General features: G+C 48.5%; 3 protein-coding genes across 3 annotated transcripts; 2 read left to right on the top strand and 1 right to left on the bottom strand.

Annotated features, from left to right (window-relative positions):
• Positions 1-308: 308 nt before the first annotated feature.
• On the top strand, positions 309-3,171 carry LOC114854279 (cytochrome b5). Its single transcript, XM_029148540.3, has 5 exons — positions 309-621; positions 2,054-2,182; positions 2,266-2,295; positions 2,558-2,592; positions 2,691-3,171. Exons 1-5 carry the CDS (start codon positions 484-486, stop codon positions 2,773-2,775), a joined length of 417 nt encoding a protein of 138 aa, XP_029004373.1. The 5' UTR covers positions 309-483; the 3' UTR covers positions 2,776-3,171.
• A 582-nt stretch (positions 3,172-3,753) lies between these two features.
• On the top strand, positions 3,754-5,464 carry ppp1r3g (protein phosphatase 1 regulatory subunit 3G). Its single transcript, XM_029148539.3, has one exon. The coding sequence runs from the start codon at positions 4,286-4,288 to the stop codon at positions 5,063-5,065; it is 780 nt and encodes a 259-aa protein (XP_029004372.1). The 5' UTR covers positions 3,754-4,285; the 3' UTR covers positions 5,066-5,464.
• A 1,337-nt stretch (positions 5,465-6,801) lies between these two features.
• LOC114854280 (LYR motif-containing protein 4B) lies at positions 6,802-18,936 on the bottom strand. The gene is made up of 3 exons (XM_029148541.2): positions 18,776-18,936; positions 13,442-13,562; positions 6,802-7,095 (listed from the first exon to the last, which is right to left on the bottom strand). Exons 1-3 carry the CDS (start codon positions 18,859-18,861, stop codon positions 7,048-7,050), a joined length of 255 nt encoding a protein of 84 aa, XP_029004374.1. The 5' UTR covers positions 18,862-18,936; the 3' UTR covers positions 6,802-7,047.
• Between the last annotated feature and the right edge of the window lie 25 nt (positions 18,937-18,961).

The raw sequence follows: 18,961 nt of genomic DNA, 5'->3' as shown, positions 1-18,961 counted from the left end.
ATTTGCGCAACCACACGCATTTTTATACATAATGACACAATGAAGCACCGTGATGTAGTGATGGTAAACGTGTGACACACAGTATAAGGATGATTTCTGCATTTGTTTAAGGAGTTTAAGGTTTTGTTTTAAAAATAAGTAAATGATCAGTATTGTAAGTAGTGTAAACTCGAATGAAAGGCAGGAATCGCAAACTCTTCTATGCCACAATTTCAGTTCGTTTCCCTTGTTGATGCTCAGTTACGGCAGTTCTGCCATTATTTTGAAAATCGCATCCGGTGCTCCTGGTAACTTCCAGGAACTTTACCCCCTGTGAGCTCCGCTTCTGCAACTTGGGAGTCTCCTGTTCTCTGGGGTAAATGTCGGTGGGTTCGGTCCTACCTGACTCGGATCTATTATATAACCTCAGGCAGGACGGTTAACTGCTGCTTTTGAGTCTCTGTGGGTCTTTCCTTTAAATTGTCCCGGCTTCCAGCAAAGCAAATGGGTGAAAAAGTGGAGAAGAGCGCCGACGGACCCCGGTACTACAGACTGTCAGAGATCGAGGAGCAGAACTCCTTCAAATCCACCTGGATCATCATTCACAACAAAGTCTACGATGTCACCAAGTTTCTGGAAGAGGTGAGAAGCTGGTTCCGGCGGTAGACGTTTGCGTCTGCAGTGACAGAGAAAAAGAACCAGAACAGAAAACAAACGGCTGAAGTTAGTGACTGAAAGGGCGAAAGTTTGACTGGAGTACCGCGCGATTAGCAGCAACAGCAGGATCTGCCCAGAAAGTCATCAGCAAATGTTAGAATATGACTAAAATCATAGAAATGCTGTACAATCAGTTCAGTAAACAGCCAATGTGAAGATATAAGATATCTAGTCAGTTCACATCGGTAAGTGTGTACTAAGTGTGTATCCTGTGTAACACAGGATCAGAGGCCACAGCCCCTGGCCCCAGTGCAGTGGGGGAGGTAGGGTGGAGGGCCCGGCCCGGGGCACTGGCCCGGGACCCGGCCCGGGGTCCGGCCCTGGCACGGCAGCTGCTCAGTCCAGTCCTGAACAACCATGTAAAACTTGCTGAGTCATTGTTCTGTGAACGAACTTTATAACATTTATAACAGAAGAAAGTGCAAACAGAGACTTTGAGCAGACATGTTATCATCTGTATCATTATAAATGTAATCGAATAGTTTATGTCGGACATCGATAAGAACAGCGTTTTTTCTGCTATTTGCTGTCAAAACTTTAACTTCTCGCAGGACGGAAGGAAATTGAAACTGGCATTTTAATATATTGTACAGTCTATTGGCAAAATCCTAAGTAATTAAATAATAGAAACTGAGTCCCCTAACATCATTTAAGTGAACGCTTCTGTTTAGGCTTGGGTTTTGGGCCCAGGTGTGGTTCTGGACTTGATTCAGGAGGTCAAGGTTCCTGGTAACGTGGTTCTTACTGGTCGGGTTCATTTCGTTTGGATTTAGTGAGGGTTCGCCAGCTACTACTTGACCACGGTGTCCTCTGTGAGGCGAAAAGTCCAGGAACCTTGAGTGGATCTTTGGTCTCTAGGGTTGGGCACAGGCTGGACTGTGACCTGATCGTTTGAGACTGAGACACTGCTTCAACGCCTCGGCAACAAAGCTGCCACGAGTCAAATGCTGCTTTATACACAAGCCAGCAGAATCCTCTGATGTCCTGATCTGGAATCTGGGCCTGCTGCTCCCATTCAGAACCAAAACCCTGCCGGTCCAGTGTTCAGCATCACTCTGCATGTTTAGATGTGTTGTTTGTTGGTTGACATTTTTCTTCAGAAGGAGTTGGAACAAACTAAAAACTAAAGAGCAGGTGATTTGCTGGTTAAGATTTCACCTTTTTAAAGGATCCGATTCCAGCTGGGTGTGAAACTGTCTTGGAAACCACTGGTTCTGTGTGAGCTGCAGCTGCTGACACACTATTTGCAGCTGATATTATTCACATTCAGCCACTACTTCTCCTGTCATTAATATAACTGGTCACGGTAGAGCACCGGCTCATGAAGAGGTGGGTGTGCTTGTTTTGTTGTCCTCAGCACCCCGGGGGGGAGGAGGTGCTGAGGGAGCAGGCGGGAGGAAACGCCACCGAGAGCTTCGAGGACGTCGGCCACTCCACAGACGCCAGAGAGATGGCCAGCAGCATGGTGATCGGAGAGCTGCACCCGGTCAGTGCGCCTGCAGCGGCTGGAGCCTCGTCCACATCAGAATTCATCAGATGAATTAACTGTGTGTGTGTGTTTGTGTGCAGGATGACCGACACAAGATCGCTGCGCCTGTGGTGAGTGCAGCTACCGATGAACGACACCAGACTCCTCATCAGAGCAGCACAGCTCAGCCATGCTCTCATCTGTTGACTTCTGTTGTGAGGGAAATGTTGCTGGTTGAGTGGCCTGTGTCGCCACCCAGTGGTCAATAACACGAATATAGACTAAATTCAGCTTCACTACCAGTTATAACAATAGGCTTCATGTGACCTTTGACCTGAAGCAGTTAATGGTTTTTTTGTTGAATCACATATGTTTGTGGTTGGTGTGTTACAGGATACACTAGTGACTACTGTGAAGGAGGAGACCAGGTACACACACACACACACACACACACACACACACACACACACACACACACACAGTGTTTATTCTGCCCCAAGCTGCATGTAACTCGCTCTCTTTGCAGCTGGTGGTCCAACTGGTTGATCCCCGCGCTGGCGGCGACCATCGTCACGCTGATGTACCGCATGTACGTCACAGAGAGTGAGTGACATCATCAGGTCTGCTGCTGTGATGTCATCGACCCGACAACCATTGTGACTGGAGTAAAAGCTCGGTCCTGGACTCACTAACTCTTTGTATCATTTATTCCCTTTTAACCAACCAATCACACGGCATTATGTTAATGAAGGTGACACGCTGTTGAGTTTGTGCTGACGCTGTGAAATGTGGACGCTTCATAAAGTCCTGATGATTTGAGGACTTGCAGAGAAGTTGTGTTTTCATAAATGTGTGAGCAGCAGCTAACGAGCACGTGATGACATCACAATGCCATCATGTGACTACTCAGCTGTTCTGACTGATGAGTGTGAATGAAGTAAAACAGAATCAGACCAAACAAAGCTACCATTTTATTTTAAATGTTTAATAAATAATCTCAAAATCTTCTCATACGTTTCTGATATTTTGTTATTCACCAAGACTTTACAGTGAATCTCACAAACTGGGGTCAAAATGTTCTGTCCGATCAGGAATCAAACATTGGGAATTTTATACGTGGCTTCATTGTCATAGAAACTTTCATAATAAAATTAATACACAACAGCTGATTTTCCAGGAAATTATCTATCAATATGTTTCTGTTCAAAGCGTAAATTCAACAACCATGTCTCACTTTTACCTTTAACATCAGCTTATATCTGATCTCAGGTCAGAAAGTTTCTCATAAACATCAGAGACCACTTTGTTTAAGCGTATTCCTCTGCTGATGATGTCTCACCGCCGCCCTTATAAAACCTCTGCTACGTAGCTGAAGTACAAATATTTACCAGGTGGATCTGACGTAACGTTGGAGTAAAGGTGAAGCCTGAATCTGACACGTCCGATCCTGTAACGTTTATGTTTGCAGTTAGAGGAAGAGGTTTACGCCGGACAGGCTCCAGCGTCTGTTCAGACACAAACACCAGCTTGAGCGCTCAAAGGCCGACACACATCGTGACCCACACCGCGGTCCGTTCAGGACCACGGGCCTGATCTGCTCACATACTGTCAGCGCCTCCGTTCCCGGCGTCGTGGTTGTTGCCCGTTTCAGACCCCTCTGGCTTGTGTGCCGGCCCCTAAAGGGGCCTAAACCGGAGCTTGGAAACCAAATGCTGCTGATGTGAAAGACAACACGGACAGGGAGCGATGACCTCTCCTCTGACCCTCATGCTTCCCTGGATGAGCGAACTTCAGCTGGAGAGACGACAGCGTGACGTCAGGGCGACGGTGGTGACGTCACGTTCGAGTCATGTTTGTTTGTGTCTGGAGCCACGTGGCCGTTACATAACGGCAGGACAGGGTGCCAAACGACGCTCAGCTTCCTGCCGCTGCTCTTCATGTGGAGGTGGAGGACAGACCGATGTCTGCACTGACTCAGGTGGAGGCTGTGCGCGTGCTCCTGGCACCAGGTGCAGCCACAGCACGCCGCACGCGCTCGTTGTCCAGTAAAGGGGGCGGGAATCCCCGCTCTATAGAAGCGGCCCCGCACCGCCGCTGCAGCGGACTCCAGCACAACCACAGATGTCCGCGGCGGGGCAGTCCACGGAGAACGGCCTGGAGGAGGAGGAGGACGAGGAGGCCGATCTGGACGACGAGGTGGACGCCTCCCGTCTGGAGAGGTTCATGAAGGACCGGCGCAGAGCCCGGTCCCTGCCCGCCTACCCCGCTGCGCTGCTGGCCGACGTCTCCGCCGGCAGCGAGAGGAAGCGCGTGAAGTTCGCCGACTCCATGGGGCTGAACTTGGCCAGCGTCAAGCACTTCAGCTCGCTGGAGGATCCGCAGATCCCGAACAAGGTTCTGTCCAGGCACAAGAGCTTTCCTCCGCAGCAGGACTTGATCAACGACCTGTGCCAGACATTCAAGTCCAGCCTGGACACGGACCGGCTGTTCGCCTGCTTCCCGGAGCCCCGGGACGCCGAGCGACGCGTGCGGGAGCTGCGCGTGTGCCTGGAGAAGGTCACCATCTCCCAGTTCGACGTGCGCGGCCAGATCCGGGTCCTGAGCGGCCGCGCTGACAAGGAGGTCGGAGTGAGGTACACCTTCAACGACTGGCTGTCCCACGTGGACGCACAGGCGCTGGTCGTGGCCGTGGATGCGCCGGGATTCGTGGGGGAGCGCTTCGGTTTCACCGTGTACACGCCGCCCTTCATGGATCCGAGCTCGGCCGTGCACTTCGCCGTGTACCTGAGGAGCCAGGACGGGGAGTTCTGGGACAACAACGCGGGGCAGAACTACAGCCTGCGGTACCACTGCATGCCCAGCAGCACCGCCTTCGTCAGCGCCGCTTTCCACGCCACCTGATCTGTGCGTAAAGGCGCTCCATCCGTGCGTAACACGGTGCCAAAACCAACACGTTTATATCCGGCTGCTGTTTCACATGTGGTGAACAAACACCGGAGCCGAGCAGCGGTGGGAGCGAGAGCGAGAGCGAGAGCAGGGATCCTTTACCACAGATTGACGTTCCACTCATCACAGAAAGAAGAGAGAGAAGAAAGATGTACAAAAACTAAAGTCATCCCTCAGACAGTGAGATCATTCAGTGCTAAGTTCTAAGCTGGCCTCAAACCCGATTAGCGAAGCTTACACTTGGACCAAACCCACATTTTCCCTTCAGTTGTGCACAGTCATCATGTTTTGGATTTTGCTGATTCATTTCAATCAAAGTGTCACTTGGTAATAAAAGACAGCTTGTGTAATAAACCTCAGTGTAATGACTCTTTCTGGTCCAGATGTTCCTTCATCAACAAGACCAAGAAAAGTCTGAAAAAAAGTTCTGCATGTAAAACTGTCTGTCAAATGTTATCAGATCTGAAGATGAGACGATAATTCACAGTTCAAAGGACTTTTTTTATTTGAAATGTCAATTTTCTGAGACCAAATAGCACAAAGTAAAAGTACTCAAGTAATTGTTGCTGGTGGAGATTTTCAGATGCTCAGCTCCTCCACAAAAGACAAACTCACGTCCTCAGTTAAGTTTAAAATGTGTTTTAATCAGATCTCAGGCGGACGTTGACGTTAAATGTTTGATCAGTGCAGCGCTAACATTTAAAGCTTTAACATCAAGGAGCAGGCTCGTGTGGGAGTCCAGAAGTCCAGCGCTGAAGCGGACCACGTGTTCGATCGGTCAACACAGAGTGAGATGAAGCAACGCTCCAAGTAGGTCCCTCGGCCGACAGGCGGGTCAGGATGAGGCTCCACGTCCACGCAGGTCCGGTCCCGGTTCTGTGCTCCGGTGAAACAGTCATTGTCTCCTCTCATCCTCATCTCCCACAAACACAGCCATGAATGTGCTTATGGGCCTCAGCAGCCTGTGACTCATTTGCCAAGGAGCACGTTTTGTTGGTTCGTGTCAGCGTGTGGTGATAAGCAGCTCTCAACCACAGAACCTGCTGCTCCGGGTCAGTGGACCTGCATGAAGCAACCGAGTGTGATGAAATGAGCATCAGTCATTGAGCAAGAACTTCTCCTTCAGCTGCGTTTATGTGGAAGTGGGTCAGTGAGCTGCTCCTCTCATCTATTATTAGCCGCGGTCGGAGTCCTCCTGCCGCTGTCTTTGCTCAGGGTCCTGGGCTTTGACCTGCACTAATGAGTAACTGAGTCAGCAGCTCACGTTTGGCTTCAGCTCCACATCCACGGCTCCTCTGAGCCAACTCAGCCCCGGTGACACCTTCAAGTCAGCTGAGTCTCAGCAGGAGTCATTACCAAAGTAAAAGCCACGATTTTGGTCCAAACAGAGACCGCTTCAGTCCAACGATTAAACGACTTGATGTCACACATAAATGCACGTCACTCATTCACACACCTCAGGTTACACCACTAATAATCAGAGTCGACCTGTGACCCGAGCCGGTGTCTGACACACAAACATGGGCAAACATGGACTCTTTCTGAAACGATGTCACATCAGATCAAGACAAACAGGTCGAGCTGTGACTCCACATGATGAAACTCACTGTCAACACACGTTGGTAAATAAAGAGACAAAACGTGTCGCATCTAAACTTTAAACCACTTGGGGAAAAAAACAACAGCAAAGCTAATGTTTGATTCTTTTTAATCAAACAGCTTCTCATATTTCCCATATTATTACTGACACATCACATTAGAAAAAAAGCAACAGCATCACTTCACTCAGAACCTATGAAAAAGCAGAAACCTGTGACTGGTGATCCTTGAGGGTCTAAACACAAAAGTCCTACGTCTCCCAGCAAGCACCACTCCAGCCTCTGAAGCTGGACTCCGACTGAACAGGACGCGGCTGCTGGGACGTGGTCCTCCTGCTGCTACTCCACCACCATCTTCTGGGCCTTGAACATGGTTCCTATAGAGACCTGCACAGACGGACACAGACGAGTTACTGTCAAAGCACAAACTGCTTCATAACAGCTGACATCAGACAGTAACGAGGAGCCAGGCGATTACTGGGGGTCAGCGCAGACCCGGCGCTGCAGGAGGCTGATGAGCGCCTCCTCGGTCAGTGTTTGCCAGCTCATCTGTGGTCAAGCCTCCAGCAACAGCCCAGCTCGACCCGGCTGCACTGTACAAAGCGACAGTTCAGATCCATGTGCACGACTGATCCTCAGAGTGACACCAAAGCTGACACGCACCTGGTTGTGTCACTGCAGCGCCACCAGGGGGCAGCACGAGCCCACAGACGACGCGCTGCTCATCCTCCTCATCACTGATTCTGCCGTCAACACTAACTCACACTGTTCACACTTCTCCCCCCTGGACATCAGAGGAGACCCTCTCCCGCCCGCTCGAAGCAGCCCTCGGTGTGTGACGCCCTGATTGGCTGCAGCGTGGCATAGGAGGGAGGGGAGTGATGTGAGGCGGGCGATGCTGTGGACCAATCAGCTGCGAGGAGGACAGGCCTCATGCAAATTGTTGCGGCTGTGGCTCTTAACAAAGGGAGGCCTCTCTCTCGCTCTCTCTCTCTCTGTCGGTTAGTTTCTCTCTTTCTTTGTGTTTTCTCACTTTAGCTGATGTCACTTCACTACAGTAACTGTACAGATCTACACTCATTCATTTTCTACTACTTCGAATATCCCTGCTGTCAGTCAGGCGAGAGGCGGGTTCACCTGGACAGGTCACCACCATCATCTGTAGACCTTCACTCACCTACAGGCCTTTAACATGTGAGCCCCAGACAGCCCAGGACCTGAGCTGCTGCAGAGTAACACTGTGGATCAGCTGTAGCTGTGAGCTGAGCTTCATGAATGGAACAAACCACTGAGCAGCAGCTGCGTTTGTCCAGATGTTCCAGACGCCTGCACTTAGCTGCATATTCCCACACCAGCGGCTCCATGTTGGTTCTGCTGGTTGGGCTCCACCCAAAAGAACAGGCTCCAGTTTAGAGTAGTTAAGTCCACTGGACCATGATTAACTCAACTTCAACAGTCAGAACAAAAGCATTTAAAACTCTGGATGCAAAGCACCCAATTAGGACAGAACCAGCAGGTCAGCATCTAATGAAGGCAAAGCATGCTGGGAAACCCATGTCTGGCTGCTCTGTTTCACCTAGTCAGATTTGGTCGACACTTTGTCTGTGTTCTCATTTTTCGTACGTTGGTCTGTTCTTTTAACTACTGTACGATGTCAGGATGTTTAAAGGCGGGCCCAGAGGCTCATGGGAGTCCTGCACAGACAATCAGCACCATGATGGAGATCTAAACTTAGATCCGTCCAACGGGAGCAGTGAGGCAGAACACTGCTGAGTCGTGACTAACCGACCTCCAGTCTCACTCCCACCAGGCAGGAGGTGTGAGCTTAACAGAAGCGCTCACCTGACGATTGAAGCGGCAGAAAGGAAACGGCTCCTGATCACTGTGATCCCACCGCGGGCCCAAAACCACGACGATACCGAGCCAGAGCGTGGTCAACACCTCCGCTCACTTACAGGTGAACGAGGAGCCTCTGACCAGACATCTGCGCGCTTGAACAAGGTGAGGCAACAAGGAGCCAACCAACGTCTGAACAGCATCAGATGGATTCTGGAGCCTGACTGTGGGAGGGAAAGGCTGAGAACGGTAGCAGAAACCATCCACAGCAGTTAGAAAAGCTGAGCAGCTGGAGACGGAAGTCAAAGAGCCGCTGAAGGTGGGAGGAGAGATGAATGATGGAGGGAAAGCTGGAGGAGGTTGATCCCTGAGAGGGAGAACGAGGAGTCAGGACGCGGAACGACGCAGCATGGATGGATCTCTCTCTCTCTTACACAAACACACATACACACACGCGCACGCACGCACGCACACATTCTGACTCAGTCTTTTGCCTCCATGATCCGGATCAGCGAGTCCACTTCGGAACATACAAAAGGACAAAACCACTGAAGAAACTTCCACTGACACGGTCTGAAGTAAAGCCAGGAGGAGCCAGAGGAACGCGGACGAGTGGAGGACAGAAGAGGAACGAGTTCAAATAAAAGAACCGTTCCTCTCTTCCTGTGTGCTTGTGAAACAGAGCGGAGCTGCTGGGCCTTCCTACGTCCTGTGTGTTTTCCAGAGTGGCTGAGTGTCCTCGGCTCCTCAGCTCCTCAATTATTCAGGAGCTGCTTTAGAGTTCGCTCTCCGCTCCTCAGCCAGCTGTCCTCCTGGGTGACTGGTTTGACTGGTTTTCATGGAGACGTGGTGGGTAACTGGTCCATCACTCAGCAGCTTGTGTGTTTATGATGAGATCAGGCCAGAACTTACTGCTTGCAGCGTGTTGTCATGGACTAAGTCATTAAATATAACAGACGCAGCAGCTTCACAATCATCTGTTCCTCTACGTCATTTACCCACGGAGCTTAGAGAAATGAAAAGACAACGAAGAGCCGCACAGATGACCAGCACTGGCAAGAAACTCAGGTCCGACCTGGGTCCAACCTGGTTCGAGCCTTCCACAAGTTTGGAACAGACTCTTCCCATCGCTGGCAGCTGATTCAGTCAGAAACCAGAGCTCCACAGAGCGTCTGAAAGTGAAGACACACTCACTAAGAGGCTTTCCACAGTAACTCAAGCCTCCCTCTGCTCGCAGATCTGGGAGTTGGAGCGCCAGACGTTCTCCAACAGCACCAACGGGACGTCTTCCTTTACTCTGATCCATTACTGTTACAGCGCCTGTGACCTTGGACATACAGTTCTACCCACCCGCCTTAACGAGGCCCGCTGGCACATCCCGTCTTTGTAATCGGCTGCAATGAGCCCAAAAAGCCCCGCCCCCTTCAAGCACTCACAACCAATAAGCTGTGACCCAGCATCAACCAATCACAGGGCAATTAAGAGGAATAAATGTGAACAGGCCTTAAAAATCAAGGCAACGCCCACAAAATGACAAAACACACAGAATAAGACAGTAATGAGGAATTTCTTTGAAAAGCCAACACGTCTTAACCTCAGTTTCCTTCACTCTGAGCACACACTAATTAGAGAGAGAGGACGAAGGCTCCTGTTTCACTCCATCACAGAGACAGAGTCGGGAGGAAGAAGATGAAAGGAGGAAGAGGAGGAAACGTGGAGGGGGCTCGCGACGCTCCCTCATCCTCCTCAGCCGGACTCTGCTGAGGGTCAGAGGTCAGGACGTCTGAGCGTCCTACACACTGAGTTTCTCTCTTTAATCTTCTCACTAGCAGCACATGATGACAGAGACCCAGAAACTGAGACCGGCTGAAGAAAACAAGAAGCAGAGTCCATGGATGAGTCGGCAACGAACAAACACAGTGTTTAGAAAGTGAAGAACCCTCTGGAGCCTCGGTTCAGGCCAGATGAGGAAACACAGGCATCCAAACGGATGAATGCTGGCGCTGTGTCCAGAACCAGGACCAGGCGTGGTGTGAGGTTCTGGAGCGTCCTGCTCCGCTCCGCTGTCTCTAACCGCTGTCTTTAAGTCACATTGCCTCCTCCAGTCAGCGGGTTTCATCATGCTGTGTGTGTGTGTGTTGCATCACCAGATTTCCAAGAATAGAAGAAAAACAAACAAACAAACAAACAAACACTGTGTGAGAGCAGGACGCTCCGTAACGTTCCCCATGTGCAGTCTTGCAGCACAGAAACACATCAGCCACCCAGAACGTCACCAGTTCAGCCTGTGGCCTGAATCCACTAATTAGCACCAGACGATGAGTCCGTCACCACTCAACATCTCCAGCAGGAGGTGGGACAGGTGGCTGAAGGTGGCGTCGTCGGAGCTCATCTGCTGTTAAGCCTCTCCACAATTTGATCTTTAATGTACTTTAGATTTTCTAGGTTTCAATAATGACTCGGTTCTAAAGACAGTCCATGATCCTGAAACGGGTCATAGTGACTTCCTATGAATCCGTCTGGGTCCCAGACAGGGAGAATCCTCTACGACTGGAACGAGCCTCCGTGGGCGATGACACAGGTCCAACCTACCGTTCATTGTGCTGCCGTGACCCTGAACCGGGGAGCGACTCCTTCACCAGCTACTGTATTTATTCAGCCCTGTGTCGGCAGCTGGAGGGAAGCGAGGGATGACGGCTTGAATCCTGTTTGAGGCTTCGGCAGTCAGAAATCAATAGTCAGACTTCAAATGCAGAGTTTGCAGCGCTGGTGATGACGGGACGACTCACAAGATGAAGGAGGGGAAGATGTGATGCTACAGAAGCCAGGCTTCCCGACGCGCTCTGGCTCTTCAACATGTTTTAGATTTCACTTTTATGTTTCAGAAAGCAGAGAAGTGAGTTTGGAGCTGAGAAGCCCTTTAAGTCCGCGAGGCCAAAGATGGCGCAAATGAAAAAGCTCTTCATTACGGTCGTCTTCTGAAGGCTTTAAAGTTCACAACAGAGTCGGCCGTTAAGACGGCGCCATGCACAACTCTGGAAAACAACCAGCATCCTTTAACCACTTCATTTGTCCTGAACGGAAAACAGCAAGAGCAAAGAGCAGGTTCTGCTTCACTGCAGAGTGGGCCGGTTCTGACCTGCCAATCGGTGGTTCTAGTGATGGGTAGAGTTAAGACGAGTGAACGCTGATGACATCACATCACCTGCTCCTCTGATTGGTCGGACCGTGGTCCAACCTGGTGAAGCTCAAGGCTGCGCACACAAACACAGAATGTGCTCGGTTCTGCCCGCTTACGATAGAACCTGGTTTGTCTGACAAGAGTTAAACTACAACGAAGCCGTTTCAGATAAAAACCAGGAGACTGGGTTCAACGGCTGCAGGAGCTGCAGCTCGGTGGGATTTGACTTCTGCTTATTAACGTGGAGCTGGCTTCATCGTCCTCCGCTCCATAAATGAGAGCTCCGTAAATGAGCCGCAAACTGAGCCGGGCCTCAGCTCGTCCCATCTGAACCGAGGCATTCATTATCCCACTGCGTTCGCATCTCTGCTTTAATGAGCTGCTTTACATTCTGCGACAGAACCTGGTTTCCGCGTCCAGCACTGATACGACCTCCGACTCCGAGCAGGAACGCGAGCGTTTGCCCAGCGCTGCTAAAGAGCTCCACACACGACAGGAACAGCAGGAGCGCCGAGATGAACACATGATGAGCAGTAAATGTTAAAGGCTGCTCCACTGGTTCATATGAGCCCAAACCGCGGTTTGAGGGAAGCTACACCTGCCACCGTTCAGGCGGCTCCACAGGAATGAACCAGGACTCAGAACCAGCCTCCGCCTGGGTCTTTGGACTCACAAGCTCCATGTGTGGAGCGACAGTTGCCTGGAGGACGATCGCCCTGGTGCTTTAATACTGACCCAGTAACAGCCACTGATTTTCACCTGCAGTTTGTAGCAGGGAGTGACTGAGAAACAGGCTGACCCTGGAGAGCTGTAACGGGCCGGGCTTCCCCGACCTGGAGCTATAACTCATCCTGTTATGGCATTTAATCTCAATTTAGCCAAAATGGCCGAAGGCTGGCTGACAGCCGCTGACATTAAGCAGCAGTAATGTGTGAGGAACGGCTCTGTAGAGGCAGCGGTGCCACGCGTGAAAAGGGGCCTTTAGCTCCAACGTTTACCAGGAGGTTCCCATTAGTTCCTCTGGCTCTCATTAGACAGAACACGCTGCGTTGGTTCCTCCTCCACCAACAGAGGCCCTGCAGCCCTCATCTGTGTGTACACACAGACACACACACACACAGACACACACACACAGACACAGACACACACACCCCAGTGCTACGACTGCAGAAGTTCATGCTAGTGACACATCGATCGCCGAGTGATGATATAAACTTGCCTCCTCTTTCATTTGCTGCAAGGTTGTGTTTCATCCAATGTGAAGCTTTGACACGTTTGTTTATTTCTGTCCGACCCAGATACAAAGTGGGAGAATAAATCTGACACAGCGCTTTCAACGTCCCGTTCTCGTCTCTCGTCTCTCTGAGGCTTCTGCAGCGGTGGGACGGATCTACACCTGCCTGGAACCACAGGTTGGGTTCTACCTGTACCGTCTCTGCCCTGGCATCAGCTCAGACGTTCTGTAGAAGCTGCTCCTGCTGTTAAACGTCACCCTGGACATTAGATCATTGTTCCAGTGAGTCACCTCCGCCCACCACGCCTCTACAAACCTGCACCCACTGCGTTACAGCAGACAGCGCTCCGCTGGGATTGGCCCACAGGCTGCTGGTGCATTATGGGAACAAAGCGAGCAACAGTGATGTGATTAGCCCCGAGCGTGTGTGCAGGCAGGTGGTGAGCAGGTGTTAATCTGCATGCTGGTCACCTGGTGCGTACCTGTCTCTGGATCAGCGCCAGCGCCTGGCGTCCATCCTCTACCAGTCGCTCCACACTCTGTGGGTCTGCTACTTTCCTGTTGGCCGTGAATGCATCACGCACCCTCCGCAGCGCGTAGGTCCTGCAGCACACACACACACACACACACACTTAATGTATCTACAGTGGAGGAAACAATTTCACACAGTGCAGAAGATAATAAAACAACAAATCCCTCTGAGGGATTTATGGGGCTCAGGCAACGCTGCTCCGAGTCCCCGCTGCCTTCTCCACAAAACACCAGAGCTGCAGCAGAGACGATCCGAGGCAGAACGAGCCCCAACTGGACAGGCAGAAGCAGAACCACAGCCTTACAGGACCAGAGGAGAAGCTCATCAGAACCAGAACCACAGCCTCTCAGGACCAGAGGAGAAGCTCATTACAACCACAGCCTCACATGGGTCCTGAGGAGAAAGCTCGTCAGAACCAGAACCATGGCCTCACATGGGTCCTGGGGGTGAATCTGTTCTACCAGGATGAAACTACAACAAATACTTGGTGACTATTTCATGGGCAAATCTCGTGACCATAATCAACTTCAGTTGTTTCATCTGCATCTTGACGGCCATAACCCAGAAGATGAGGTCAAGTGCAGTGGAAAGTCGGGAAAATCATAATGTCCACTGTGCAGGCTCCTCCAGGAATGTTTGGAATATCATGTCCCTTTAATGAAATAAAGTCATCTGGCTCCACTGAGAACAGAACAAGCGATGAGGATTGATCTCGGGCTCCACTGAGCCTCAAGGTCATAGAAACAAGCAGCGGTCTGGCTGTCGGAGGATGGAGGGTTGAACCCTCTCCCAGCCCAGAGCTGGGGTGAAGTCCTGAGACCTGGCTGAGACACGACCAGAATCCTGGTTCCACACACAGCTGACACTCCTGCAGGAGATGCGACTTCAAATGATTTAGACCCATTTTGAATAAATTCAGAAAATTTATTTGAACTATATTAATGCCTCTGTGTGAATACTGCAAATTGTCTCAGTACAACAACTACACAAGAGCAAAAAATAAGTTACATCAAACCAGACTGAGTGGAAACGCTGTCAGAAGCTCCTGGAGTGAAAATGATTATTGGTTTGATTCTCTGCCCTTCTTCTTGATGGACTCAGGCCTCATCACAGCAGACGGCTCCTGTGATGTGAGGAAACTATAACATCGACCTCGGAAGGTTACAGCATCGCTCAGAGAAGCCCATTCATCTGGAGTTCATTTAGAATTTAAGACAGAACTAATAAAGATCTGATGGAGCAGATTTACACGCTGTGGTTAAACACGACCAGCGTTACAAGGACATGATGGACGAGTGACGAGGAAGCAGATTTAAATTGGTCTGAAGTTGACTGAGAGGAAACTGCAGGGGATGGAGGAGAGAAGGAGGTTATAGGAGACGAATGAAAGGAGTGAAAACAGCTTGCATGAAAGTAGGGACGGCCATAACAGGAAGGACATAAGGAAAAGGAGGACAAGCCAAAATGACAAATGCGGAAAACAGAAAAGTTATTAAAACAGAGGTTAAACAACAATGGCCATGAGAGGAAAAAAGTGAAGGAGAACCAGCAGGACCACAGCCAAAAGCCTGTCAGTCACAATCCAGGGTTCGGGTTCTTCATGCAAACCATCAGTTTTTGTGCAAAAACAACAAAGACTAGACAAAGAAAGTGGCGCAAAGTGGAGCTCAGCGCCGGCTCTGGACCCGGCTCTGTTCCGGTCTCACATCTGTTACTTAAGCAGCTGACAGAACATCAGTGAGGTCTACTGGCCACACCGTCGCTTCCTGATTCTGTCCTCCTCCGTAAAAACCAGACTGTTTGCTTGAGCATCGCACACAGATACAGACACTGCGCTGCTGTTTTCTTAAGTGAGAGCGAGTTTGTCTCGTCACAGCAACTTCAGAGGGAATTCTCTCGTATGATCTATTTAAGATGAGGAGAAGGTGATGAGAGGGGGAGAGGAAAGATGGATGAAAGAGTGATTTCCACAATCACTAATTCATCAGAAGCTTCTGTCACGTCACGATATAATCACATTCTCAGACAATGACAGTTTGGATTAATACGTTGGAAAAGTTAATTTAAAAAAAAAAAAGACTAAATGAGGACGAGCAAGGCACACACACACGCACTTCCATGGAAGAGAAGACCTCCATTGAGATGACACCTTCCCTAGCCCCTAACCATCACAACGTCTAACCTCTGCTGTACTCTAAATCAAAACTCAATTCTAACCTCAGTCTAAAATGACATCTTAATCCTCAAACAGGCCTTCAAAGAAGTGAGAACCAGAGAAAACCTGATAGGAAAATACATTTTTCACGCACAGAGTTTAGGGCGACAGTTTGCCTCGAGTAGTTGACAACGTCCACGTCTGTGTTGGGACTTGTGTTGAGGGAAATGACTGGAGATAATCTAACAGGCACGACTTTTTTCAGCCTCAGTTTTCTCCACTTTTCCGGAGCTGAAACTCATTTTCCACATTCACAAAACCCCCAAAGTCTCTGGACTGGTTTGAATTTTATTTCTGTTTCCTGATCCCATGAGCTGAAGCACTGACCTAACTTTGCTGCACACAAGCATCGATGTTCACTTGAATGTTCATTGTCTTTCTTTCAGCCTCCATCGTTCTCTCAGTGATGATCAATTCAGCCAAACTCCCCTCGCTGGAATCAGCAGTTACTGGAGAGGGAGAGAGACAAGTAAACACGGCCTGCAGCAACGTCTGGCAGATTCAGGTCACTCCAACAAGCACCTCACGCCCGCATCTCATCCCAAACACTAACATAACTGAACCCTCTCACTTTTACCGTGACGTCTTTATGAATGAATTTTCTTCAGTTCAACTGCAGAAGGGTCATACAGAACCAAACCAGCGTGTTACACTTCCCAGCATGCTCTGTTTAAGGCTCTGCCATTGCAGAACAAGGATTAAGCCAGAATTGCTGCTGTGAGCAGCTTTTCAAAAGTGATAATTTGTTATGAATCTGTTCCACTGATGATATCCTGCTGCCTTGTTTTAGCTCAAGAATAACTCCTGTTTATCTGTATCATGATAAAACAGCATTCAAACCCAACATTTGCTCAACATCAGACCTATTTTAGGATTAAGTTGTGAAGCGAGAACATGTATAGGTTGAAGGCCCATATGTAATTATAGGTTCTCTGTGAGACAGTGGTCTCAATCAGCTGCTCTCGCTCTCATGGTTTTATGTTTGTAGCGTGGCAGAGGAGGCCGGGTCTCATCTGGCTGCTCAATAATTCAACATGGTGGCGGTCCACATGAAGGCTTATCTCTGAAGTCTGTGCAGAGCTCTGCGTGTTGTCTACAGCAAACCTCCCCAATGACGCACACACACACAGATGCGCCTTAACACCCTCAACCCTACAGTGATGAGGACGACAGCTCCGGCTGAGGAGCAAGTAGGAATTTGAGATCAATCCTTTCGATAAATCCTCTCTTTAATAGAGGTTTAAAAGACACATAACCTCACTCTGGTCATCATGATAACTAAACTAACAAAAAAAGCACAAAATAAATGTTATATTTTGCAGTTAGGCACCATTTTATTGTTGTAATTCATTAAAATGCTAATTATACATTTCAATATGTGCTGATCACAAGTGAGATTGCAGCATCACTGAATCATCTGGTTCCATCTCAAATCATTAAGACCTGATAATGGGGACCATGATGTGTGGTGATAGTCATCAGTAAAGCTAACAAAACATTCTGAGTAATCTCATTTAAATAACCATTACTTTGTCTGGATCTCAATGTAAAATTACCAACTGAAGCTCTGTTCCACTACCGACATCTCTCGTCTTGTTCATCACTCTCTGCTAGAACTGAACAATAATTACAGAGAACCTGCTGTTTCAGTCACTTCCTACACATAACTAATATAACAAAAACATTGCTTAATGATTGAAAGTTGTTTTTTCTGTACTATATAAGTTATTGGCTTTAAATGGTCAGAAAAACGCTGAGGGCACAACTAAGGGTTATTCAACAGGTCAACAATAAACATTAGTCTTATGATATTGTAGCTACTTTCATTTAAACAGTATCAGTGTGAAACTCTACAAATGTATTGGCTTCACCAGCAGCTGCTGCAGGGATTTGCAGAATGAATGCAGAGTGTGTCACAGCCAGTTGGGCAGAACAGATTGAGTCCTGATGAGATGTGAGCAGCAGGAGGCTGCAGACAAATTCAGGTCAGTGGTCAGGTACAAACTAGGCCACAGACTCTGAAACACAGCAGCAGGCTCACTAATAAATCTTTTGACCTGTCTGTCCAATACAATGCTGCAGAGCTGCACTCAGACCTGCTGGGTCTTTACTGGGAGAATAAAACACGACGCAGAGTGAAGAAAGAAGAGTCATACAGATAAAAAAGAAAAGTAATACGATTCAGCAGCTGGACAAATATCTCACCAACTAATTTACCATAAGCTGAACTCAAACAAATAGAATTATTATACTATGGTACCAATTGAGGTTAAAATGAATCCCATACAGTCTTTTTGCCGCCATTATATATTTCCCTGTTAACTGAAAACATGCTATTGCATTACATTTATATGTATTATATTATAAATTATTACCATATTACTTTGGTAAAATTTACAATGACACTGAGTGTTATGAAAGCAATAATTTAGGAATAGAAAAAATACACTATTGTAATAAATCCACTTAACAAGAAACAGGAAAAAGCTTAACCTTTATTTCTAAAAACACAAAGCATATTTGTCAGTAGGGATTCTCAGTCATCAGGGTTAAATTGCCTTTAAGATGAATCAAGTCAAATGGCTTTCTTTTCCGTGGAAAGCCTTTACCACCAATTCAGGTGGCTTCTTCAGTCTGAAGAAACTGAAAGACTGAATTGGTGGTGAATAATTTACAAGGAAAAAAAATAATCCAGTTGACGTGATTCAACCTTCAGACTCAAAAGCACAATTTTACAACTTTGATATTACTAATCATTATAAATAGACGGAATGTCCCTTTAGTTTTAGTGACGCGATTAAAGCAACCACCTCCTACTAAATTAACGTAACCGGAAGCATCTAAATGTCAGCTTTAGGTTTTCAGTAACACAATAAATAAAATAATAATATAATAATAAAAAAAAAACAATCTTTGACAGTCGACGTTAGCTTCACTGTAACACTGAACCTGTCAGCCGGCTAATGTAAACATAGCCGTTAGCCGCTGGGTTAGCATCTTTCCAGCCACTGACACTCGGTTCAAACTGCCCTGCAGAGGAATTCAGACTCTTCACAGATAATCTCCTACCTGTAGTTGTACGAAGGGAATTTCTGGCTCTCTTTTAGCAGCATCCTGTACAGAGCGATTACCTGTGACCGGGTGGACGCCGCCATCACGTTACAATAACGCTACTACGCGACCCTGTGACTTAAGGACCCGAGAGTACGGGTGTTTAGGCAGCGCCTGTTTAGAAGATGTGCACTTATATTACGT

Source organism: Betta splendens, chromosome 4 (assembly GCF_900634795.4).
Source record: "Betta splendens chromosome 4, fBetSpl5.4, whole genome shotgun sequence".
In the NCBI taxonomy this organism is placed as follows: domain Eukaryota; kingdom Metazoa; phylum Chordata; class Actinopteri; order Anabantiformes; family Osphronemidae; genus Betta; species Betta splendens.
The sequence above is the reverse complement of the archived record's forward strand: the minus strand, read 5'-3'. Positions and strand labels throughout refer to the sequence as shown.